A 25,081-nucleotide genomic window follows, 5' to 3' on the forward strand; every position below is an offset into this window, starting at 1 on the left:
GTGTCAGGGGGACGGTGCCTCCTCAAGACACCCACGGGGTCCGATCCTGCTCCGAGATCCGAAAGAAGACTTAACGCCACATTTCCCCCCTGGTGACCGTGCCGGTAACGCTCAGGGCCGTGCAGAGCACACACCACAGCAGTGAAGAGTTGTCTTTATTCAGTCAGGGGCCGGTTTTAGAGTGAAATAACACACAAGTGCCCTCTACTGCCACACGACCTTCTCACAGCGTCACAGGTTTATGTTAGCAAGAAGCTGTTTGCTTGAATCATAAAATCATCCATTTCTTCTCAATTTGCATTAAAATACCCTATTTTTAATTTAAAAAAACCGCTAAAAACATTTAATGAAAATAGGTAAAACATACAAATCACAGCACTCATCTTTCTCTAGAGAAAGGAAAAATCGCCTTCAAAGAAAATTTGAAAATCCCTAGAAGTTACATCTGTTGATTAGGAAACGACCACCTACAGGAAGGCGTGAGCTGTGTCGGAGCAGCATCTTCACATCAGGTAACTGCGTGGCATTTCCACCACCCAAGAGCCCCCCATTGCTGCCACCCCCCAGCAGCAGCACGGGGCCCTGGCTGGGACAGGGTGAGGCACTGCAGCCAGAAGAAAGCGAGAGCCTGGCGCTCTGCACAGGAGCACGCTTGCTTTTGGCTGGGGAGAGGAGGCACAGGTCTTCCTATGGCAAGAAGCTGTGTGCAAGCCGAGAAATCTGCCTGCAGATAACGACTTTCATCAGATTGATATTTCATTTTGTTCTCGCTTGATTTTAGCATTCAGAAATTTGTATACGATCAGTCATTCCTTCTCCTGTGCCCACTTTTCCCAGCCTGTGCTCTCTTCTTACACCTGAGGAACCGGGTAAGATGCACAAGCAGCGAGACCACACATATTCTTGCCGCGTTCAATAAGGAAGTACCTAAAAAGAGAAAACAATGTGTATGAATGACCGTTCCCCCCTCTGAGAGTCAGCACGAGAGAGTGGCATAAGGCAACTGCTCTCCTTATGCACAAGCTCCTTTCTCACGCCAGTGCAAGGAGCAAATACCTGTGGCAGAGCTGTTGCCATCGGCTGTTCACCAGGCAATGCTCTTCCCCGTCCCCCTTGTACCACAAACTAGCAGAGTGAGCACCTGACTCTCAAAAATTTCACTTGCAGCTGGAAATACTTGCGGAGCTGGAGTGAAAACTCGCTCCCAGCACAACTCATTCTTCTTCTATAACCATGGGAGAGGCACGGTGCTCTCCTGGCACAGCCACTGGCCAAGCCCCCAGTGACACAGCAGATCTATTCATCTGAGGATCTGCACTAACGAGTCACCCCAGGACTGGTTTGTGGAGCCAAGTCTCCTTCACTGCCAACGCTGGGATGTCTTCCCCTGTATCTTCCCAGAGCATGAAACAGCTGCAAAATTTCGGGTTGAGAGTTTAAGGGCAACCTGGGGCTGTCAAGGGTGGGCGGGATCCCCGCTCGTGATGGTCCTTGGACCAGGTACAGGAAGACCGTGGTGGGTCCGGCAGTGTTGGGTCCTCCTTACCCCTCCATGCCCCACAGCGGGCCCCAGGAGTTCTTCACAATCCAGTAAGGAGTCCCATTTTCTTCTCCATACCCCACAGCAAGGACAGCATGGTTCACCTTGTCAGGGGTGTGCTCGCATCGTGGGCTGCAAAGAGAAAGGAAAAATAATGCAGATGAGTTACATAAAAAAAAAAAAGCGTATAATTAAACATGGATTAGCCAGCATTCTTAATTGCACTCCAACTGCAAAAAGAACTAATGGATACTCTGAACTTCCAATTGTTGAGAGTAAGGCGGGAAGCCAGGAAAAGGCAATACTGCTCTGTTTTCTCACTCAGAAATTATTACTGGCCATATCTGAAGTCAGGGCGATAGGCTACATGGACCTTTGATCTGAGCACCTGGTCTGGCCTTTTGTTCAGGATTAACATCAACATTGTAGCTTGTTCTTGTGTGACAATGAAAAAAAACGAGCAAAGGAATTTTTCCAATGAAAACCAGAAGCTCTTAGTGCATCCCAGTAATGGTTTGTTCTGCCCTGAAGTTCAGGGGCAGCGATTCACATTTTGCACAGGGAACAGCTAGTTCCTCCATCTAAATACATGTTTCCTTGTATTTCCTCTGAATTTAGAGCTTTTAATTGCACTTGATGAAAGTTGCCACTGTGATATAAACCAAGTCAATCCAAGGTACATGCTCCCATCTCCAGAGCACCCATTTTAAAATATTTTCAAATTGCAGATAACCAAAAGATCCATAATCCCCACACCAGATTAACTCTTCTTGAATCTTTTAACAGTTGGTCTGGGAGCACAAGCTGAAACAACTGGAGCATCCATTATTCCATATGCTCTGACCTTGCATCTACTTTAGACTATAAATCTACAAGATAAAATTGGTGTATTCCTCAGACCGGAATCCTGTTATGAAGTGTCTTGACTGTCTCACCTGCTTTTACACCTTACATCCACCTCTGACTTGCTTTAAACTTTAGTTTATTGCAACAGCAAAGCCACTGGAATTCACCATGCTGCCCACTCCTTCCCTTGCAGCTCCCTGGGGCAGATCACTCTTAGTTTAATTTTCCCTGCAGTTCTACGTGACTGAGGATTCATTACTCTGAAGTATTTTTTCTAGTTGTCTCCAAACATGCACTTTCCCCATTTCCTGCCCAATAGAAATCTATCCTGCCCTGCTAAGCTTCCGTACTCTTTCCAAAATATAACAATCAGCCTTTTAAGTAGTTTCTTGCCTCGGCTATACAGCTGTCACAACACTCGAGACCTTCTGCTAAGTCTCTTCACATCCCAAGCTCATTTTTCATCTGCTGCTTTCCTTACCCGTCTGACTGCTAAGGCGGGGAAGCCCGAGGTGCCGGGGGGACCACGCAGGGACCCTGCCATCACCCCCCAACCTGCAGACACACTGCGCAGGGACAGGGCAGCAGGAAGGCAGTGACGCCCCTCGCCACCCTCCGAGGTCCAGCGCTGGAGGAGCCACCCGAGTCCCACGTAAAACTGACTCTGGTTTGGGCTCACCCTAAGGAAACCAGATGTGCTGCCTGGGCTGCCCCCGCCACCACCCTCAGAGCCCCCTGCCCTGGGACAGGACCCCCAGCTCTGCAGCTGCAGGAGGATCTCCCAAGCTCGCTGAACTGCCGGCCTTTTTTCCAAATACAGTCTAGTCTTCAGGCTGGACTGGTTCCTAGCAGTAAATTGGCTGCAAACACCCTATTCTCTCTTCCCTGTGCTGTGCTCTCATCCCCCTGGGAAATCAGTATCTCAAGGCTCAGTTTACTCATGTTTTCTATTTTCTGTTTAAAAAAAACCCACAAAAATGCAGTTCAGTGTCCCTGCGGCCAGCACCACAGAGCAGGAAAAATGGGCATGCAAGTGATTCCAGCCCTATGCCTTCCCCTCACCCTCACTCCCCCGGTTCAGAAACACTCACTTGGAATAGACGCCTTTTCTGTAGTGCATGAAGTTACCTGTCACCTCAAACGCAAAGCTCACCGGGTTGTGCTTCCCCACAGCTTCCACCATGCCTTCCTCGTCATACTGCAAGAGGAGGATCCCGGGGTCATTTATCTCCCGATGATGCTGGGCGCAGTCGGGATGCCCGGCCCAGCAGTCAGAGCGTAGCAGGGATGGCTGACCCCAGCATGCTGCTTGCAAACAAGGAAATGGGTACTGCTTGCTGAAAGAACCAAGATTTCCTCACAGCCTGGAGGTGCACCCGCTGCGGAAAGTGGGCAGAGACCTGGATTTCTGGTTATGGCATTTCGCTGGTGCCACCCTCAGAAACAGGGAATCGGCGTGTGCATGCCAGCGGCTCGCTCCTCTCCAGGAGCCAGCAAGCTGCAGCTTGTGCTGTGGCCTCGGGGTATCTGAGCACTGTCCAGGTCAGGCCTGGCACCACTTAACACCCTGGAAGTTCAGAAACACAGACCTCAGGGCCTCACCTGCGTGATATTGATAACATCCTTGACAAATGCAACAGCCTTCTCCGGCTGGAACTTGCAGGTGCCATTCTGTGCGGACAGGAGGGAAGCGGTGTTAGAGCCTGTTCTGGACCCCACGCTGCCGCCACAGAAATGCTTCTGAGCTGCAGAAACGCCTCTGAGCTGTGCTGGGAATAAATACCTCAGCCCGGTACGGGTAGGTGTCCTCCCCCATCAGCCCTTTGTTATACAGTATATACTCGAAGGCTTGGCTTGGCAGGCCTCTGCAAGACAACACAGCCAGAATGCAGATTAATTAGGATGGAAACGCTGTGGTGCAGAAGCCATCAACCCTCCCCCCACAGCCCTACAACCCCTTCCCACAAGCTGGGGGACAGGTAAGGGCTGTGTACCCCAGGCCCTCTCAAGGCATGAGCTCCGGTCTGTTCCTGCGGTATCTTCCCGCCTGGGATGCCAGGCCCAGCCCCTCACGCTACCTGGCACAGTCCTGCACAGGCAGGGGAAGGACTGGTTCTCAGGGAGGGCCCCAACACAGGATCCCTGAGGCCGCCTTGCCCACACTGCCCCAGTGGTGCCAGCTCAGCCCTGCAGCCTCACACCCTGTAAGGTGTTTTTCTGTGCCTTCTGTCTGGCCTGGCTGGGGTGTCCCCCCCAGCCACACAGTGCAGGGGAAGATGGGGAACCCCCAGCAGCTGCATCCTTCCCCAGCCGCCTTCGGGGAGCACATCTCATGGAGGGAAGGAAAGGAAAGAGCATGACTGGGACGCGCTCACGGGGAAAGGACTAAGGAGGAGTCATGAAGAAAATAAAAAACACCGAGTGGTTTTGCTCAGCTCTCTGAGCATTCCTCAGGCACCACTTCTCTTACAGAAAACAGAAGATTTCAGAAAGCTTTACTTTCTGTCTTCTCTAGCAAGGCAGTAGGAATTCACCAAACAGGAAGCAGAGGTTTCTGTGGGTTCCTTAAAGCACCGTGAGATGTGCGTGACTCAGGAGCAGAGCAACAGACAAAACTCCCCTCGCTTTGCCTGAGTGCGTTAAAGCCCCTGCGACCGCATGTCAGAAGACATTGTAACAAAACAAGTATCAGAATAAAAACTAGTAAGAGGAACAACAGAGTTTAGAAAATGCTGTCTTTTGCTTTTTGCTGATTTAGGGAAACATTCTAATCTCTAGGGAGGGCGAAATTAACGTAAACAAACCAAACCCAAAACGGTTTTCCCTGGCACATCGCAGCCAAGGGAAAACAAAAAACATTCCAAGATCTGGAAGGGTTCCAACACTAGATCTTGGGGAAGGCTGTCAGTCACGGAGCACAAGATACTCTCCTTTCTATCCTTTATGGTACTTACCCACTACAGCCGTGGTTGTTAAAAGCCTGGGCGCAATCCACTAACTGTTGTTCTGCCTACGGAAAAGTTTTTTGAGTCAGTCTATATTCAACACCTGCACAAGCGAGCCAAAACACAACCAAGGAGCACTGGTTTCATCCGCCCAGCTGGCTGTTCGCCCGCTGCGAGTGGGAATCACCCAGCCAAACAGCTCTGTGTCCCGAGGAGGAGGATGAGGAAGACCTGGAGCCGGCGGCTGCAAGAGGCATTCCTTCTCACACCCGCCGCAGGAGTGCTGGCTGAAATTTCTTTCAAAGGTCAAGTTTGTTTTTAACACTGGCACTCAACCCTCAGCTCTTCCGCTAAGTCGTATGAGCAGCTACTGTCTTTTTAGTTCTTCAAGAATATAAATCCTCTGGGATTTTAAAAATAAACAGTCTCACAACGTGCTGCACCGGACACGGTTCTAGCTAACCCTCCCTGCTCACAGGGGCTGGGACTTCTGGGCCACTTCGGTTTCATCCTGCTCCAAAAAGTCTCTGCCCAAGCCTGGGGCAGCGGGACACTCAGACCTGAGATGGGCTGGCGACCAGCACATCCTCGGGTACCCAGAGCTCCCAGCATGCTGCCCCATACCTCCCAGCCTTCTGCTCAGCCTGCAAAGAGCTGCCAGGGGTCTGCAGGGTGGGGGTGTACCTGCCACAGTCGCCCGCAGCCACCTACTGCTAGACATGGAACAAGCAGCAGGCAGACAACCAGAGGCAGAACTTGCCATCAGCACCCAGAAAGGAAAATCTTTTACCAGAGAGAGGAGCTTTCCCGTCGCAATAGCAATGGCAGACTCCAAACAGCCCGTGGTGGAAAAGGTCCAGCAGCTCCCGCAGGGGCCCTGTGTCAGGAACCGGAGGGGAACTACTCTGTAACGTGCCGCAGGGTCACCGGCCTCCCCAAAACACCAGGAGCGTGGTGTTTCCACTGCCCGCCTGCGGCTAGGCTTCGCTGCCCACTCGTCCCCTGCCCCAGAGCCCACGCTCTCCCCCTGCCCCAGCGGGGCTCCCAAAGGAGCCTGCTTCCCTGCGGGCCCTCCTCCTCCCGGCCCGGTGCCCTGCCCGCGGAGGTTTAGTCCCTCTCCCAGCCGGCTCCTGGTGCACTGCCAGTGGCACATGCTCCCCACCTGGTTTTTCACAGGCGTCACGTAATTCCCCTTCTTCCTCCAGTCGATGGAGTCGGGATAAGGCCCGGAGCTGCCCAGGAAGTTCCCCTTCGTGGCTGAGCAGTTCTGCAAGCGAGGCGGGAGGGCTGTGGAAAGCCACCGACCTGGGGGATGGTGGCCCGCAGCCGGCCCGGCTCCCCAGGGTGGAGGGAGCCGTGACCCCCATGCCGTGTGGGTGGCCATGGCCTGCTGCACGCCGGCCACTACAGCCGGGGAGACCCAGGCCAGCCCCGGCAGCAGAGCCCAAGCTGCTCAGGGAGCCCCTAAAAGTCAGGATCAGGCCTTAAGTACCCGTATAACCAGAGCTCAACCTGCAAAGCTGAAATCAGAAGTGATGTTTTGGCTGGAGCCAGGATCGGGGCAGCCGAACACCGGGATGGGGGGGCTCACCCTGCTCTTCCCGGGCTCCGGCAGGACAGGGCACCGCGCTTGGCAAAGCCGATGTCAGGCAGCGCAGCGACGGGGTGTCGGCCCGCGGCAGAGGGGTGCAGCCCGGCGCTGAGCCCCCGCGGCTCGGGGTCCGCCGCCCTGCCGGCCCCCTCCTCCTGCCGGGCCCCTCCTCCCCGCCCGCCCGTGATTTACCTGGGGCTCTCTCCACAGGTACAGCTTCTTAAATTCCGCGAAGGTCAGGTCTGAGAACTGGTTCAGGCCCACTAGAAGGAGGAGGAGGAGGAAAGGGGAACGTTTCGCTCACGGAGGCCGAAGGCGGGAGCGGGCGGGGGGCCGGGGGAGCGGCTCCTACTCTGGAAGCTGTGGTTGCCGGCGTTGTGCTGCTCGATCTGCCTCTTGTTGTCCAGGAAGACCCGCAGCCTGCGCGGGTACTCGCCCGGGCCGTACCGCCGGTTGTTCTGCGGGGGCAAGAGCGCGTCAACCACCCGCCGAGGGCCCCCCCGGGCCCGGCCCCGGCCCACGGCGCCCCCCGGAGCTCGCACCTGCACCATCCAGGCCTTGAACTGCAGCTCCTCTGCAGGAGAGAGCGGGGAGGGGTCAGCGGCTCCTCCGGCCCGGCCCGGTCCTGCCGCCGCCTCCCCGGGGCGCCCACCCGAGCCCTCCCGGTACCCCTTTACCTTCGGCGGAGGGGGCCCAGGCAGCGACCGGCGCCAGGAGCGCGGCTACGACCACCAGCACAGCCCATCCCATCCCCACGCTGAGCCGAGCCTAACTGGGCCGAGCCGCCGCCGGGGGGGCGGGGAGAGGGGGCGGGGAAAGGGGCGGGGCAGAAGGGGGTGGTGTCTGTGTTGCCCCGCCGATAAAAACCTCACAAGTCCCGGTTCACCCTGAGATAGAATAGATTTATTAGCAAGAGGTAATCAGGAAACATATATTTTTACAAAAAAAATGGAAATATTTTTCCAAACAAGCTGTAAGTTGAAATAGTTTTAGGGCTTGAAAGAGAATTCTCATACCACGAGGTATTGCTTACAGCAAAAGTGTTCTGGTTGTTAGAGTGGAGCATGCCTGCCACTGTAAAGTTAAACTGTGTTTATATACTGTACAATGTAAAAAATACATGGTAATATTCACAGAATAAGCACTACATTACTATATTCCTGCTAGAAGGTGGTTAGACAGGATTACAGTATATGTAATAAAAACACTCGGTCATCTTTTTCTAATTCTACATCATGTTACTCATAGTGGTCACAAGGTCTACGGATCTACAGCATATCAACAGAAGCTTGTCGTGAGCCGTACGCAGCGAGGAGAGTCAAAGGGACTTTTCCATCTTCCCGATGTAGGAGGGAGTGGGGGCAGCGGCCGAGAGGCCCCCCCATGCCCGGCCGGCGCAGGGGGTGGCACACAGAGAGCGGGCAGCTTCGCATGGAGGGATCAACTTTAATGCCTTCTCTTCCCCCGCCTCACCGAACTTGCCCAGGGATGTCACAGCTGACACTGCCTGAGCAAGAGCCCCTCCGAGCTGCCCAAGACCCCCTGGGAACGCGGGGGTTCACCCCAACCCACCGCCAGCCCCCTCGAGAAGAACAAATGACAAAAATAACATCATCGAAAAGAAACTGGGACTCCAGCAAAGTGTTGATGCGTGAAACCTTAAACGATGCGGGAAATCCTACGCGAGGTCTACTGCGGCCTAAGAACGAGGGGGGCGGTTTGCTTGGAGAAGCACAGACGTGGGAGTCACTCCAGGGCGTCCAACAGAAACAGATATTTACAGGATGGGATAGTGTGTGTATGCCAGCGGCCGCCGGCCACTGCTCAGGCTCAAGAAGGCAGTTTGGGCTCTATTCGCAGAGAAGCTTCATAAAGGGTTTCTTCGTCCATCACAAATGACTGGTCCAACAGGTACTGCGTCACCTGGGAAAACAAGAGCCGAACCGTTAATGGGGAGGACTCACCTCTGCTGCAGCCAATGATCAACACTGAAATTAGGAAACGGTGAAGGCCCGAGCAGTAAACGAGCGGCAGAGAAGTGCCTGCAGCTCCTGCCAACCAACACAGGCATTGCACATCTCCTCCCAGCATTGCAAAGTCTTGCCTCTCAGCTGCTCTTCTGGTTTTCTTGCTTAGTTCTCCTCTCCAGCACTATTTTATCAGCCACAAAGTTCTCTTCTGTTGACAAAAAATCCTGATATTTAAAGCACCATATTAAGTGGCGAACCATGTTCGTATTGCAGGAATGTGGCTGACAGGGCAGGACGTCTGTCCCAGTGCTAGCAGAAAACCTGCTCACAATTCCTGGCAGATTCTTCCCAAATTACTTTTTGGCCTCACTAGCTGCGTGGCATGTGTGGCCGATACCAAAGAGGGGCATAAGCCCAGCCCCAGGCTGGTAGTGAGGATGCGGAGGGCAGGGCTGGGGCTGCTGGCACTGCAGATGCAGAAATTGGGGCTCGTGGCCCCTCAACCTCCCCCAGCCCGGCCAGGGGTTGTGGTCCAGAGGGTCTGGGGCTGCTCTTGCCACTGCACATGGAAAAGTGGTGTCACCAGAGGGTGGTTTGGCCTGGCCTGAGCACCAACAACACGGTGGCCGGGGCACTGGGCAGGGCCTGCGGGGCAGCAGCACCATTTCGGGAGGGTTTGCTGTTTCTGGAGAACAGCAGCATCGGAGGCGACGGAAACCTCCCCTCCCCAGCAACCACCCCAGTTCCTGTGTGGCGCTGCGGTGCTGTGGCAGAGGAAGTGAGAAGGCAGCCGAGAACTTTCATCTCATCACGTGTGGGGGCCACCACGAGGCGGAAGCCCCCCAGCACCAGGCTGGGGGTGCCCCAAAATCACTATTTCTCCTTGCCTCCAGGGTGCGCTTTGCCGGTGCTGGGATAACTCCACTGCAGGGAGGAGGCCCAGGGCAGCCACCCCCCATCCCTGTCCCCACTGCTGACAGCCTCCAGCCAGGCCCAGGCCCCAAGCACAGAGCCACCAGCCATGCTCCTGCCACAGCGCACAGGCAACGGCACTCAGGGCGCGAGGGCAGTGGCCCCAGCAGCCACCGACACTTGTTACATGTCCCCGTGGCTGGGTCAAGGTCCAGCTTCTCCTTCCAGCTCCAGCTAAAACAGGAGCTTAAACTGCATCCAAGTCCTGGAGCCGCTCTCCTGCAGGGACGGGGACCTCAGCAGCGCAGCAGCACCCAAGCCCATGCTCTCGCAGAGCACCCGGCTCTGCCTGGGCCGACGTTTGCCTGAAAGCACCTTGCAGCAGAGGGCAGCTCCGTCCCCCATGCCCACCCACTCCCTGGAGTCCTTCCAGGCTGCCGCAGGCCACGCTCCAGCCCCAGCTCGGCGAGACCATGCTGGGCTGCTGACCCTTGTGCCATGATCGCAGCGGCTTGCCACGAGAACAGAGTGAGATGGCAGTGAAGCGAGGGCTAGACAGGGACAGCGCTGACTTGCTCTGGCCGAGGCTGGGACAGTGGGAAGTCATGTCCTTTAGCTCTGCCGGCAATACTGCGCCGATGATGAGCCATTTGGGGTTTGCCCACGCGTGCCAAGAGGAGCAGGGAGGTTGTTATGTGTCTGCCATGCCTGTCCCCCTCCATCATGCCTCGCCTGACACAAGCTCCCAGACCTGCACTGATTCTGCTAAACTTTTCTGTCTTAAATTTCTTCCAGAAGCATCATATCTTCTCCGAAGGAGCTGCCAGAAACTGAACACTTAGACACTGTGATTCGAGGGGGAGGCGAGGAAGAGAGGGAGCATGTGGGTCTTGGGACAATGCCGTACCTTAGGCTGATGCTCAATCTTGTAGGAGGTTTGCTGGAACTGGCGGATCTCTCTTATGATGTGTGAAATCTGTCCAGAGATAAAACACAGAAGCTGTTTCCAGCACGGCCATCACTGCCGGCACCACAACATAGCACTGCAGAGGTGCCGGGCAGCTGGTGGAGCATGCTCCATCTGCACCTTTCAACCACAGAATGATGCAAAGGGCTTTTTTTGTTTCTTTCAGCCACATCCCTCACTAGGAGCAACCCCAGCTGCATGTGGGTGTGTGGGGAGACGTGTGTGGCTGTCCGGTGCTGTGCAACTGATGGCCAGGAGACTCACCATCCTCATTTTGGAGAAGTTCACCAGGCCATCCTCGGTGTAATTCGGGGTCCCCTCCTCGATGAATGCCAGGTCGGTCAGGTACATTCCCAGGTAGGGGACACATGGAGGGTCACAACTTTGGGAGCAAACCAGAAATAAATAAGAAAGAAAATGGCATTCCTTGGGGGCTTTGGAGAGGGGAGGAGGGCAGGACTCCACAGTTGGCAGAATCTGAAGGATTCTCTCTATATATTAGAGAGAAACAGAAACCCTCGAAGGAAGCTTCTCCCCGGGAAAGCTGCTGGTCCCCTGGGCTGCATCTGCTGTGCCTGCAGGCAGGGCAGGACATGCACAAGCTATGGCCATGCCCCGTGTGAAGCTGGGGGCTTCAGGAGGTGTCAGGGGCTACAGGAGGTGCTGGGGGCTGCGGGAGATGTTGGGGGCTGTGGGAGGAGAGTTGGGGGTTGCAGCAGGTGTCAGGGGCTGTGGGAGGTAAGACAGAGGCAGCTTCAGCAGAGGGTTGGAAAGACCTTTTGAAGCTTCCCCTGCCAGCCTCAGCACCGGCAGCCAGCGCTAGCCCCACTGAGAGCTGAGGGCAGTGCTGGTGCTGGGCCTGTCCCTGGCCTTCGCCCCACACCCCAGCCCAGGCCCTTGCCGAGGGTCCCCATGCGCTGCTGACAGGACATGGCCCGTGGGCAGCTGCCACACACAGGGATGCACAAGCCCTGGGGAGTCACAGCCCCGTGCTCCCCCGCTTGCCTCCAGCAAACACCAGGTGAGGATGGTTTGGGGAGCCAAGCGCTGGCTGCACCCCGTGCTGTGGGGCAAGCGCAATGCCCAGACCCCCCAGGTGTGCTGCCAGTAAGGTCCACGCTAGCAGCAGTGACATGGGCTGACTGGTGCGAAATGAGCTAAATCTGGTACCCTTAGGAGTTTCAACTAGGAGTCTGGAAGGGGAGGGGGAAAAAAGGACTTTCCCGGTGTCTGGCAATGACTTCCCCTCTGCAAACCTTATTCACATCTTTCCACACTGCTTACTCGGGATCGCTTTGCAAGCCACTGCCCTGTGGCTGTTAAAACAAGACACGCGTTAGCGCAGGCTCTGAAATGATCCGGTGAGCGAAGCCCCGGCCCGCAGCGCAGGAGCCAGGATGGGGTGTCCAGGCCCCCCCAGCACCACAGGGACCCGTATCCCCCCAACAGCAGCAGCTGCAGGAGAATCGCTGTTCACTCACTTTTTCAGTGCCTCCCTCAGGTTCTTGAACCTGCCCTCCGACGACACCAGCTTTTGTAGCTTATCAATCAGAGCCTTTGTCTGCAAGAAACCCGAAGTGTCTCTTAGAAAAGGCCCTGGAAGAAATCCCGCACATCACCCCCCTCTGGCTGCTCAGCACCCTGGCAGGTACAAATCCTGCCCTGGTTGGTACACCCAGCACCAGGGGACATCCATGGGAGCTGAGCACTTGAAAGCAAAGTTCCTCCATCACATAACAAGATAGACGATGCACTTGTTCCCTTCCCCTACTTCCTCCTTCATCAGAGCCTGGTTTCATTTACAGGTTTATTGCTTTACAGGAAAAAGACAGTGTTGCAGATTGAGAGGAGCCCACACAGCAGCTCTGGCTTGGCAGCCGCTGGCCCCCATCAGGCTCCACACCGTGCAGATACAAGATATTTCTGTTCCAAGTAACTCATCACGAGAATTGATTTTGCTCATCTATAGTTGGTCTGAGAAGCCCAAAAAGCCAGTTTAAAGAAGGGTCTGTGTGTGCATGTATACAGCTACAAAAAGGTTTCTTGAACCGCACATCTGACCTACAGGATGAAGAACAAACGCAACAGCAGTGCCGGGCCTGACCCACAAAAACCCGACAAGGGGTCAGCTCTGCACCCCTACCTGCTTGGAGACCTTGAGCCAGGTCTTCTTCAGGCGGAAGATGGCACTGCGGTTGAGGGAGGAGGTGATCTCCAGCACCGCGTTGTAGTTGTGCAGGCACCTGCAGATGTCCGCCACCGCCACCCATTTCTCGATGGCGCTCACCCGCGCGTTGATCTCCTCATTCCGGAGGATCTCTGACGCAATCAAGTTACTGACCTTTGGGGAGACACCGGAACCATCCCACATGTTAGGACGATTTTAGACAACAGCTATGTGCCCTCCAGCCTCACAACTGTTCTAAAAAACATTTCCCCAGCAGGAGCAACCGCACCAGGAGATGGTCCACCTACAACCAGTCCCCAAGGCACATAACATCCACAGGGGCAGATAAACCCCATACATCCCACCCCTGGCTAATGCTGGGGGTGGGTCAGCTGCGCTGCCTTGTCTTTGCCTGTCTCCCCATCCCTCTCTGTGGCTACACTTACATCATTGAAGTGTTTTGTGTTCTTCATGATGTAGGGAGTCCTTTCGTTCTTCTCAAGCTTCATCCAACCTTGCCCAAAGAACTCTCTGCAAACAACAGTGTTCAGGTCAACATTTCTTTCCCATTTTTTCTAGCATGCCCAAGCCCTGCAAGCTCCACTGCACCCACATGGGATGGAGATTCCAGGGCCTTTTCCCCACCATGCTGCTGGAAACGGACCCCACGGATGTGCATGAAAGTGTGATGGATGTGGGTGGCTCTACCTGAGCTGGTCACTCCGGGGATGCCAGCAGATAAGCCAGCAGCTCAGGCCTCAGAGCTGGGCTTGAGCCCAGCCTAGGCTACCTGCGAAGCAGGCAGCAGCTGGGAAGACTTTGCACGCTCTGGCTTTAGCCAGGCCAGGCTCAGCTGCGGGGGAGCAGGCAGCCATGGAGCCCTGGGTGACCAGAACAGCCCTTCCCCACTCATGGGATCACTCACTCGTAGGGGATCTTCTTGAAGACCAGGTGATCCAGCAGCGTCAGCTGTTCTGCTATTTCCAGGGCCGAGTGGTTTTCAAAAGGTTCTGCTTTGACTCCCTCAGCCTGAGCAACAAAGGCAATGATGGGGGCTTGTTGCTTAAGACCACAGTAAGAACTTCTACATTTTAAGCACACAAAACCAAAGCTGAAGTCAGATTCCCAAACCAGAGGCTTTTCTCAGTGGAGCTGACGTGTGCGGGGCTGCACTGGTCCGACAGCCCTGAGGCACCACATCCAGCATCCCACCAGTGCTGAGAGGTGCCAGCTTCCCACAGCCCTGCTAATCTGGCGCTTTTAATTACAATATTGTCCGTGAACACGTACAGACACAAAATTAACTAATCTTCCCTGTTTAAGTAATTAGGTGTCAGCTACAGAATGGATCTCCGTGCACCATCTTCTGCAACAGCTGCCTTGTCGCTCTACATCTGTTTAATAAACAAAGCACTAGGGGATCCCAGCTGGATCCTCATGCCTGGCAGCTCGGTCAGCCCCACCAGCACCACTCTGCCAGCACCCATGGGTGCTCCCAGACCGGCCGCCACTCGCACAGCTCTTCCAGGAGCAGGAGAACAGGGACATCCCCCATCCCTGCTGCCTGGCTCTACCTGAGCAGCGCTTGCAGGCACGGGGGAACTCGGGGTGCCCCATGCTTGGAGCCACCGGGGCTGACAGCAAGAGTTGGCAGCCCCAGACCTGCATGAAGCGTGCAGGAGCCTTGCCAGCCCCAACTCGGGGTTCTCCCAGCAGGGAACTGCCTAAAAACCTGTGGCAGCACCCCTCCTCCTGGAGCCAAGCAGCGTCAATCCTGTCGGGGGTCCCAGCAGAGGGGATGGAGCCTTCTGACCCCTCCCCAGCACTGGGAGCGGGACCCTGTCCCTGCACTGCTCAGAGCGGTGGCACTGGGCATGTTGCTGCGTCACCTGGCCAGAGGCAGCAGTGCAGGGGGACGGGGGTGCAGGGGGACTGCACTGCAGGGGGGCTGGGGGTGCGGGTGATGCCGTGGGCTGGCTAAGCCCCCTGGTCTGAAGTGCTGCTGTGCCCTGAGAAGAGGCATCACCTCCCTCCAGCACCCTCTGCGAAGAGGGGTCTGGGGAAGGCTCCAGGCACCCGCGGGCCAGCCAGGGCCCGGCCAGCACGAGTTAACAGCCTGTTGCAAAATCCCCTCCTTTCGGGAAGGAGGTTGCGAAAGCGGCTCGAGGGCCCGTGGAGAGGCTGCAGGGGGGTGGGGGGGTGCACACTGGGGCGTGCAGGCTGCGGGGGCACACCCAGAGCTCAGGGTGCTGCTGCCCACAAACCCTGGGTGGGCAAGTGGCACCGGTGGCACTCTGAGCACCCTGGAGGACACTCCAGCCGAGGGGTTGGCACACAGCACAGTGCGCCCCCCCAGCACACGAGGAGGGGGCCAGGGAACCCACAACCCCCATCAGCCCAGTCTGCGCCCCGAAACCCAGGGCTCCCTCGTGACCCCACTGCGCTTTGACCGCAGGGTACTGCTGCTCAGCTGCTCAGCTTGAGGGATGGACCTGAAACCCTCTGGTTTCGTTTGTTGTCACTTCTTCAAAGGAAGTTTCCAGCAGCCCGGGTTACAAACAGCTCAAAAAACCCCTGAGGGGCCTCAGCCACTACAGAAGACAGACCCAGACCCAGGGCCCAGAGCTGCTGTTGTTTCAGGTGCACCAGGGTGCTTAAAAGTGGCTCTTGGGTGTTCCTGGGAGCTGACTTTGTTTTTTAAAGCAGGAAGGCAGCAAGTGCCCTGCAGCCACCCTGACAGTTTTAAACTAATTGCATGTTCCCAGGGCTCTGCTCCCACCGATGCCAGCTAGGCCAGCACCCATCACCTGGAACCAGTGTGGCAACAGTGGCACAGGTTTGGGGACACAGGGGACATGGTGGAAGCCCATGGGGTTTTCCTGCGTCCCTGAGGCAGGCATGGCTCCGTGCCCACTCCAGCCATCCTGCCAACTATGCGGGAGGACTAAACAGCTGGTGGGCTGGATTAGTGTTGCCTCTACCCACAGCAGATCCAGCTGTGCTCACAGCTGGCCCTGTCCCCCAGAAAACCTTTCCCTGCTTTGCAGCCGTACACCCAGACAGGCTCAAGGAACTGCTCTCCACTGAGCCAGCAGCACCGGAGAGTGGGGATCTTTCATTGCTCCCCCCACCACGATGCCGAGCTACCAGGCAGAGTGACAAAGGGAAGGGTAGTTACCATCTGTACGACCTCCTCCAGGGTTATCTGGTTGTCTCCTGGGTCCTCCTGGGTCAAGGTCCTGTGGCATGAAAAGGCAGCGTTACTCTGCGGGGAAAGCATCAGACCTGTACAACTTGGACGTGGCTGCAGCACGGCTTCGTGGTTTTTCACAGATTAAACACTTGGCGTGCATAAGAACACTTCTAAGTCCATTTCCCGTTTTAAAGACAAAAAAAAAAAAACCCTTGTTAACTGAGGCCCCAGCTGGCCCTGCATGCGTCACCCTGCAGCGTCACCAGGCACCCAGCACGGGGTGGCCCTGGGGCTGTCCCACGGCCCCGCAGCAGGAAGGGCCGCAGCCTCACTGGGGTCACACCTGTGCATCTGAGGGTGCAAGGGGGGGTCACGCCTCAGCCCCTGTGCAGATCCCCATGCGCCAGGGGGGATGGGTGCAGCCATCCTCATCCTCCTCCTCCTCTTCCTCAGCACCTCCGGAGCGCCAGACCCTGACCTCACACCTGCTCTGACCCCAGGGAAGCAGCTGCTGAGAGCCCGGCACAGCATCCAGGAGAAGCCACCTCCCCGCCATGGCCCTTCACCTTATGATGTTGGCAGCTGCCTTCCTCTCCTGGGTCAGGAGCTCAGGGTCGTGAATCACCTCCTCCAGAAAGCCAATCACCCTGAACTTCAGCTCCTCGTTGCTTTCAAAGTCCTGCCAACACCGGCACAGGCACTGCGTCAGCGCACTGTAACGCAGGTAACATTGACACCCAGCAGATCCGCTCCCCACCCGCCTTGACCCGGCCACGACCAATGGCCCCACACTGCCTCTTCCTTGCAAAATCCCAGCCCGCGGTGCCCGGCAAATGGGAACGGGTCAGGAAGGCACCAGGCTCATTCTGTCCCATTGCATTGGCATCGCTCGGCTGAGAGAGGCACGGGGGCTTCCCAGGGACACCCAGCATGGCACCATTCCCCATGCGCCCAGCAGCCAGCACAGAGCGGGACAGGGACAGCGAGGAAAGCCACGTGGCTTCCTAACCCTGACCCCAGCCCAAAACCCCCGAACAGGAATCAAACCCAGCCATGCCACCTCCATGAGCCCAGCCAGGGGGTGACTGCAGACCCTGGCTCCCCCACTCTACACACCAAATATACAAACGCCACCATCCCACTGGACCCCAGTTCTGTGTCAGGGGCTCCTCGCTCCCCTGCTTCACAGTTTTCACCTCTTCCCTGTGTCCGCTCATTTGCTTCATTAAATGAAAAAGTGCCAAATTGTCTTCCTGGCTGGAGCCTGGGTGAGGCACCAGGCACGTGGCAGGGAGGGACGGGACGGTCCCCACCCGACCCACCTGTGAGTGTTTGGAGACCCAATGCCGCAGCACATTGAGGACCCGGTTGGTGGCTGCCCTCCGGATCACAAACTCCTTGTCTCCGTTCCGCTGGTCCGTCGGAAAGCCTGAAACTGCCAGTGACCCCTCAGCACAGCTACAGCTCCGGAGGGAATTGCTTACAGATATTTTCAGGACTGCTAAAAGGAGCAGCCCCATCATCCCGAGCGTCCCTAAGCTGCCTCTTAACCACAGGCAGTGGGGAGGCTCCACGTTACGCAGCAGTGGGGTGCTCAGCTGCGGGCACGAGGGGCTCAGCTGCCTGCGACTCGCACATTCCTGGGCAGCCCCCATGCCCAGGCACCCAGGGGACACAGCCCAGAGCAGGTGGGCACTAGGCTGTGGGTGCTCTGGGCTCCCCCAGTCCCAGCCGAGGGCAAACCAGCCGACTATGGTAGAAACAAGCACCCCAAAAATGTGTCCCTGCGCTCTCAACAGCTGGGGGCAGGGTACCTGCACTGGCAAGGGACATCCTGCGGTACTTCTCCTTGGTGGGGGTCCCCTCGTTGGCTCCTGCTGTGGCGATGGCGAAGGCGGAGGCAGCGGACAGGGCGCTGCGGGTGCTGTCAAGCTCCCGGCAGGACGGCATGACCACGCCGTTGTTGTAAGAAAACAACGAGAAATCTGGCAGGGAGAAGAAAACCAACACCACTTCGGAATTAAGGCAAGAGGGTGCTGCAGACCGTGTGAAAACAGCTACAGGGGAGACTCCAGCAGATAAACTGATGCCTGATGCCAGCCCAGGCTCATGCCTGGAGCAGCATTAACTCGCTCCTAAAGTGCCAGCTCAACCCCGAGGTAGGGGGAGAGGGGTGAGAAGACCTGGTGAAATGCACAGATCAGGTCTGTGATATGGGCCAGAAAGTCTGGCATTTCCCTGTCCCCTTGCAGGAAAATAAAGGGTAAAGTTCTGCTCCCTCTCACACTGGCTTCAGTTTTACGCCTGCAGCTGTAGCAGCTCTGCAGGGCCAGGTTCAAGGGCAGCAGGCAGCCCTGGGCGACCCCCAAGAGGGACAGGTCACTTGTTACCTGATGAATTTTTGCACTTGATGGACTTAGGAGTCGTTGGAGATTTTGTTGGGGAAGTTTCAGCTTCTGCTTCATCACTCTGGTTGGGATCTGTGTCTGACTCTTCCCTGACAGACACCTCTGAGCCTGGAAAGGACAGGGAACCCAGTCACCATCACTGCTGGACACGTGCACGGTGCAGCTGTGTTTCAGCTCTTCCAGATTTTCCTAAAGTCTGAATCAAACCAGCTGGGCCCACAGCAACCCAGTACAGAAAGGTACAGAGTCCTGCAATTACTCTGGGTGGTTTTGGGGTGGTGGGTTGTTTTTTTTTTGTGGTGGGGTTTTTGGGGTTTGATTTGGTTTATTTTGTTATTACAGCTTTCTCAGCTTTCAGGCAGCACCTCTGTCACCACTGCCATCACTGTCACCACCACCTCCACCCTCTCCCCAGCACACAGGGGGCTGCTTGTGGGGCTGGGGGCTCTCCCCCATCAGCACACAGCCCACCTGCCTGCCCCAGCCTGGGGCTGAGCTTCTCCAGCCCCCCTGTGCTGCCTGGCCCCTCACGTGTGTCCTTGTACCCCCACAGAGCACCCACTGACACCGGCCCCCTCCCCACCAGCTGCCTGGGCCGGATGCCCACCCGCCTGCAAACCCCTAGTGACTCACTCTGCTTGCTCGGCAGCGACTCCTCTTGCTTTTCTGAGGTGGCTTCTCCTTCATCAGGGATTTTGTTGGGATAGTTACTGGACACGTAGAGTTTGTTTATGTCCAGGGTGGTCTTGCTGAAGGGAGCCATGGAGGAGTACATGCTGGCGTAGCCGTTAGAGGAGCAGCTGAGGGCAGCCAGGTCCAGCGCCTTCCCTCCTGTGATGATGGGGATGTTGAGGGAGAGCTTCCTCCGCCGGCTGGGGGACGAGGACTTGGTGATGGAGAGGGGGGGAGGCGAGGAGAACTTGCGGTTGGCCCTGGGGGACTTGGGGGGCTCGCCGTACAGCAGCTTGTTGTTCTGGCTGTTTGCGAACAGGAGTTCCAGGGACCTTGGTGGAGAGACAGGGAAAGGCTCAACTTGCACCTACTCCGGTCGTGGGGGTCCCCAGTGGTGCTGGGTCTCTGGGGCAGCCCCCCCCGGGCTGGTGCGAGCCCCCGCTGCCCTGCTCCCACCACTCAGTCTCCCCAGGAGCAGGGACACCCGCAGAGCCCCGGTTCATCTGCTTCCCCTATTTGCTGGTATCACAACTCATGGGGAGCGGGTGAACCTGGGCTGGGCAGCCAAGGGCTGACTGGGGACAGATGAGGGGAGAGAACCGCCCCCCCATAACCCCCCCCAGTCCTCAGGGGCAGGAGGGGTCACCGGCACGGGCACTGCAGCGACGCCGCGCGCAGCCTCACCGTGCAGGTATGGCGCTGATCGGCTTCTTGTAGATGGTGATGAGCTTGTCGAGGACAACCAGGGCAGTGGTGAAGACGCGGTACGAATGCAGGAACGTGTTCAGAAAGTCAATGCTCAGGAACCGCAGGTCTGTCAGCCTCTCCAGGAGCCGCTCCACACTTGCATAGCGGATCTGCAGGACCTTGCAGGAATTCATCGTTTTACTGAACCTAATGTCAACATCATCACAATACAAGCTGGCATCAGACCTGCAGAGAAACAAGATATCTGTGGTTCCAGCCTGGAACGAAACCAAGAGCTGCTTCGCACGAGCAGCTTCCCCCCGAGCTGTGCGGGGACCACAAGAAGTGGTACAGGTCCTCGGCAGCAAAGGAGCCTCGTTTGCACGGGGCATCCCTATGTGAAATGCAGGCAGGAATATTCCCAGGGAAAAGCCAGGAAATCCGCACCCCGGCATGGGTGGAAACACTGCACAGTGCTCAACAGGCAGAGGTTTGGGCAAAAACCGTGAATGACTGTCCCCAAGGGACACCCACAAACCAAGACCCTTCCCCACCTGTGACACCACCCCTTTACTATTACTACTTTTTTTTGAGCTCTCCCTTTCAACTCTCCCACCTCCCTGAGCAGAATCCCACACAAATCTCCTCTCCCAGCTAATTAGTGCTCCCAATCACCACACTGGGAACAGCACACCCGAGCGCCTGCGCCGTGGGGCTGCCAGGGCTTTCGGCAGCGTTTGGCTGGCACGGGAGCTGGGCAGAGCCCAGCGCTCTCAGCAGCACCCAGCCACAGCAACACTCACTTGATCATCTGGGGGACGGTGACCTTGGAGTTCTCCTCGAAGGCGTTCATCATGAGGCCATTGCAGCGGATGTTGTCCACGCACTGGAAGAGACGTGGGGTGGGAGGTGGGCAGAGACAGCAAGGATGGCCCCGCTGCCTGCCCGGCTTGGACACGCTGGATGAGAACCTGAGCTTGGCCTTATCCAGGCAAAACCCATCCTTGCCACCTGCATCCACCACGCCCTGGAGCTGGGAACGGAAGAGCTTCTGCATGAAAACAGGAGCTTCACACTCAGGGTGTGCACCCTGATCTGGGGGAAGCATCACCCAGAGCTGCTCCCCAGCTCTCCCAGTATGGCTCCAGCCCCGGCTCCGGGTGTGCTGGTAGACACAGTGGCACTGCCAGAGTCGCCAGAAACCTTCTCTCATCTTTTCGCACCATTAATTAAACTCCCCTCACAGCCTGTATGGAGGGAGACCTGGCATGAAGCAGAGGGGCACCAGCCCCTTCGCTGGCTTTGCTGGGCTGGAGGCTCCCACACAGGCAGGACTGGTCTGGGCCTGGTGGCGAGCGAGACCAGGAGCCACCTCCCCATGTGGGGCCAGGCCCCCATTCCTGCCCGCAGCTCTCCTCGAGCAAAGATGCTCGGCAAGGGGACGCAGGCAAGGACACGGTACAACAGAGGTGGCCAGGAGGCAATCCCTAGCTAACAATTATTTCTCCTCCTCCCTCCCGGGAAAAAAATATCTTCAAAGTCATTTGCATAAAGCAATCAAAGAGCGGGTGTAAATTGTTACCATGTGTCTGAGTCAGAGGAAGAATCCAAACCACGTATCTATGTCTGTGGGCAGAGCACCGACAACGGGACAGACCCTGCTCCTGCCTGCTGCGGCTGCGGCACCCTCCTGCTCCACCTCCTCCTCTCCCAGCTACCGGACACCAGAACGCTTTTGGCAAGGGCCAGGCTCCCAGCACGCCCCAGCTCCCAGTCACCACGCTCCTGGGGGACCCGGGGCTCGCTGCTCCAGCCGCATGGTTCACAACGGCCCAATGCAGCGAGGCCTCAGCCCACGGCAAGTCCCCAGCACCCCAACAGCACCCAGGGTGCAGACCCAAGGCATGGCAGCAGAAATGCAGCCACACGGTGCATGCTGCGTGTTCATTCTGGGTGCCCAAAGCCGCTGCCGCAGCCTGTGCAGGGGCAGCCCAGCAGGAATCCTGTGGGGGCTGCACGTCCCTGGGAACTCTGCGCCCCGACACCTCCTCCCTGCCCGGACCGTCCTACCTGGCTGATGTCACTGGTCCATGCAGCCTTCTCCTGCCTGGACGAGGCCACCAGGATAACCGTAAAAGATGAGGAATCTTTAGGCTCCACCACGATTTTGAAGTCAAGATGGTCAATGTCTTGCCCTGATGTTTTTGCTTTGGAACAGAAAAACCACACACAGTGATTGTGAAAAGATTCCCCCACCCCCTCTCCCCTGGTGCAGGCTTTGTTAAGGTTTTAAGGAGCTCATTGTGTTTTGTGGGTTGCCTGCAGTGAGGACAGGACAGGTTTGCTGGGCAAAGGCTCTGTGCAAAATAAAATCTGCACGTCACGAGAGCAGCATGGCCTCACTGCTGGCGCCTGGGTGCCACGTGCTGGGGGGAACCCAGCTCCCTGATGCGTTAGGAAACAGCCATGAGGACAAGGGTCTTGGTTTTGGCTGGGACAGAGTTAATTTTTCTTCTTAGTAGCTGGAATAGTGCTGTGCTTTGCATTCAGTGACAATGATGCTGTAATACACTGATTTACAGTTGTTGCTACCAGATCAACATTTCTCCAGCTCCCCATGTCTTGCCCATGTGTGGGTCCACAAGAAGCTGGGAGGGGGCACGGCCAGAGCACCAGACCCAAATTAGCCAGTGGAATATTCCACATCATGTAACGCCATGCTCAGATAGAAAGGAGGGTGGCCGGGAAGCAGGGGGTCGTCTCTCGCTTCTGGGATTGCGACTATGGGATCTTGGATTTTTTTGGGAACGGGCTGGGTATCAGTTGGCAGATGGTGAGCAGTTGCATTGTGCATTACCTGATTGTACTTTCTATTATTGTTATGGGTTTATTTTATGACAATTACTAAAGTGTTTTTATCTCAACCCATAAGTCTTCCTTTACCCCCCTGATTCTTTCCCCATCCCTGGGCAGGGGGAGGGTGAGCAAGTGGCTGCGGGGGGTTGGGCTGCTGGCTGGATTCAAACAACAACGGCCCTTTTTTGTGCCCAGCGTGGGGCCCAAAGGATTGAGGTAACAACAGATCAGATCCCTACAATAAGAAAAGGGAGCCCGTGCTTTCTGACAGGCCTGCGGCTGCACAGGCATGGCTGCTGACGTCCAGCACCTTTGCCTTCTCCTGCTCGCTAGCACCGAGCTGGAGGCAGCTGCCTGCCTTGAGAAGGTCAGATTTGCATAATTGCACATCTGTTTGGTTGGCAGTAAATAATTTACTTAATTAAACCCACCCAGTAGATCATGACTTCCTTGAATCTATCCAGCATCTCAATTTGCTCTGACTCTGCTGCGGTTGGTTCCACACCCCATGGAGGGATGGCAGCGATGTCACCGCCTCAGTGACAGGGGACACCTGTAGCACCGGCCACACCGCCACCGCTCCCCCCTGCCATGGGGTGACCACGCTGCGAACCCCCAAACCTACCATCCTCATCGGTGCTCTCCTGCTCCTCCACCAGCGTGCAGTCGATGAGCGAGATCACGCCGTTCTGCAGGGGTGGGAGTTGGGGCTCAGCAGCAGGATCCCCCCTGGGGGGACTGAGGGCTGCCCTGGGCCCCCACCCCGCAGCCACCGCCCCCGGGAACAGGGGCGGGGATGGGGTGATGCTGCCAAGGGTTTCAGCCTCGTGCAGCCCGTGGCCAGCGCAGCATCTGCTTTCACTGGGAAAAAAGCAGTTACTGACAGCTGGGATACCACGGTTTTCCTTGTATAACTGATCAACTAATTTGTTTATAAATTATTTAATATGAGCTTTAAATTAAATTTTCCAAAAGCCTGTTGTTGTAATTATCAACTCTTTGCCATGGACTGTAATTTTTCAAACTGATAATTTAATGCCAGTAATGAGCAATTTCTGTCAGATTCTTGCTCAATTAACTGCAAAACTTCTACCAATAAAAGCACAAGTCTCAGGGCAGGCTGGAGTGTTACATACAAACCTGGGCTACCATTCCAGTTTCTCCCTGACTAGATTGCCGCTGCTGCAAACCATGAAATATTCTTTTACCAAGAACATGCAATTTCTCGTCTTTGCCCGCGACTCAGAGCTCTTTACATCATGGACAAGGCGTCTGGACCACGCAAAATAAATCCGTCTGCCTGCCTTCTCCCAGCCCGGTTCCCCCAGGAGGCTGCAGCCCCGGGGGAGGGTGAGGTGGCCCCCGGGCCCACAGTGTCACCAGCCTCTGACCCCCCCCGCGCCCCCAGCCCGTGCCCCAGCACCCCGGGAAGCAGCATCAGCTCCAAGGCCAGCAGCTGCCAGACCCTTTGCTGGGGGCTGCCAAGTCCCAACCTCCACACCTTGGTGAGATGCAGTTTTCCCCCAGAACCCCTGGTGCAGATGATCAGGTGCTTGGAGAAGAGGAAGCACTGCCGCTCGCCCTCCTTCTTCAGCGAGAGGGAGCCCAGCCGCCCCCGCGTGATCTTCCCTTTCTCTGACATCGGCACTTGGATGAGGGACCCTACAGAGGGGAGAGGCCCATCGCTGGCGTTGTTATCAGAGGCATCTTCACGGGGCATCACTGCATGCCTGTACCATGGCCCCAGCCCACCCCTGCACCCACAGCGCAGCGGTGCTCCTCCGGGACCCAGCGTGCCCAGGAGGTCAGGATGCATCCCACTCCTTTTCTGGTGGTAGGAAATCAGGAACAGCTCAAATGCACCTTCTGCTCCGTGACACAACAAAACGTTGCCAGAGCCTGAAAGTGAGGGGCTTTGGGACAGAGGAAATTCAGAAACAGGTTGTTTTAAATGTCACAGCTCGTCAGAGGGCTGGGGGCCACAGGGCACTGTGTCAGCCGCGGAGGGCAGGGACAGCGGCACAAACACGGTACCTTGTCTTACAAAAGTCTGGCTGGTGTCCAGCAGAATTTCACACCCTTCAATGATCATCCTCTCTATCGCCAAATTTTTTCGGATATTTTCGGTCTCACTCACTTCATCGTGCATTATCCTGAAGGAGGGAGAAAATGGGAGCTCGGATGAGATCTGCGTCAGTCTTCCTAGTGGATCCCTTTGGACAGAGGGGAAGGGCTGCACTAGGTGAGACCAAAACCGAAGAAATATTCAGGGAATTACCACAGTCAGTGGTACCTATACAGACCTGAGAGCCCAGAAGGTAACCTAC

General features: G+C 56.4%; 2 protein-coding genes across 5 annotated transcripts in view; both read right to left on the minus strand.

Annotated features, from left to right (window-relative positions):
• Positions 1-147: 147 nt before the first annotated feature.
• CTSH (cathepsin H) lies at positions 148-7,730 on the minus strand. The gene is made up of 12 exons (XM_074917500.1): positions 7,600-7,730; positions 7,465-7,496; positions 7,275-7,380; positions 7,115-7,185; positions 6,494-6,598; positions 6,122-6,208; positions 5,341-5,396; positions 4,170-4,251; positions 3,989-4,057; positions 3,478-3,584; positions 1,547-1,672; positions 148-927 (listed from the first exon to the last, which is right to left on the minus strand). The coding sequence occupies exons 1-12, from the start codon at positions 7,670-7,672 to the stop codon at positions 852-854; spliced, it is 990 nt and encodes a 329-aa protein (XP_074773601.1). The 5' UTR covers positions 7,673-7,730; the 3' UTR covers positions 148-851.
• Positions 7,731-7,809: 79 nt separating this feature from the next.
• Positions 7,810-25,081, minus strand: part of RASGRF1 (Ras protein specific guanine nucleotide releasing factor 1) — a 37,172-nt gene continuing 19,900 nt past the window's right edge. Inside the window, exons 9-28 of one of the 4 annotated variants that reach the window (XM_074917714.1) lie at positions 24,789-24,907; positions 24,256-24,416; positions 23,380-23,443; positions 21,969-22,105; positions 20,702-20,784; positions 20,591-20,600; positions 19,896-20,176; positions 19,173-19,543; positions 18,522-18,647; positions 17,946-18,116; positions 17,454-17,560; positions 16,698-16,810; positions 16,117-16,177; positions 13,864-13,967; positions 13,385-13,469; positions 12,915-13,112; positions 12,253-12,332; positions 11,036-11,153; positions 10,712-10,780; positions 7,810-8,845 (exon numbers count right to left, since the gene is read on the minus strand). In XM_074917714.1, coding sequence (XP_074773815.1) covers positions 8,753-8,845; positions 10,712-10,780; positions 11,036-11,153; positions 12,253-12,332; positions 12,915-13,112; positions 13,385-13,469; positions 13,864-13,967; positions 16,117-16,177; positions 16,698-16,810; positions 17,454-17,560; positions 17,946-18,116; positions 18,522-18,647; positions 19,173-19,543; positions 19,896-20,176; positions 20,591-20,600; positions 20,702-20,784; positions 21,969-22,105; positions 23,380-23,443; positions 24,256-24,416; positions 24,789-24,907 — 2,551 coding nt within the window. In that variant the 3' untranslated portion in view covers positions 7,810-8,752. Of the gene's footprint in view, positions 8,846-10,711; positions 10,781-11,035; positions 11,154-12,252; positions 12,333-12,914; positions 13,113-13,384; positions 13,470-13,863; positions 13,968-16,116; positions 16,178-16,697; positions 16,811-17,453; positions 17,567-17,945; positions 18,117-18,521; positions 18,648-19,172; positions 19,544-19,895; positions 20,177-20,590; positions 20,601-20,701; positions 20,785-21,968; positions 22,106-23,379; positions 23,444-24,255; positions 24,417-24,788; positions 24,908-25,081 lie in introns of all 4 variants that reach the window. The other 3 variants (XM_074917715.1, XM_074917716.1, XM_074917713.1) reach the window with 3 other exon arrangements.

This window comes from Athene noctua, chromosome 13, assembly GCF_965140245.1.
Source record: "Athene noctua chromosome 13, bAthNoc1.hap1.1, whole genome shotgun sequence".
NCBI lineage: Eukaryota > Metazoa > Chordata > Aves > Strigiformes > Strigidae > Athene > Athene noctua.

Excerpts from the sequence above, each read along its gene's own strand:
- CTSH (XM_074917500.1), bottom strand. The coding sequence starts at position 7,672 with ATGGGATGGGCTGTGCTGGTGGTCGTAGCCGCGCTCCTGGCGCCGGTC. Across the intron at positions 7,497-7,599 it reads CTGGGCCCCCTCCGCCGAAG|AGGAGCTGCAGTTCAAGGCC; the intron begins GTAAAGGGGTAC and ends TCTCTCCTGCAG. Across the intron at positions 1,673-3,477 it reads AGAAAAGGCGTCTATTCCAA|CCCACGATGCGAGCACACCC; the intron begins GTGAGTGTTTCT and ends TTCTCTTTGCAG.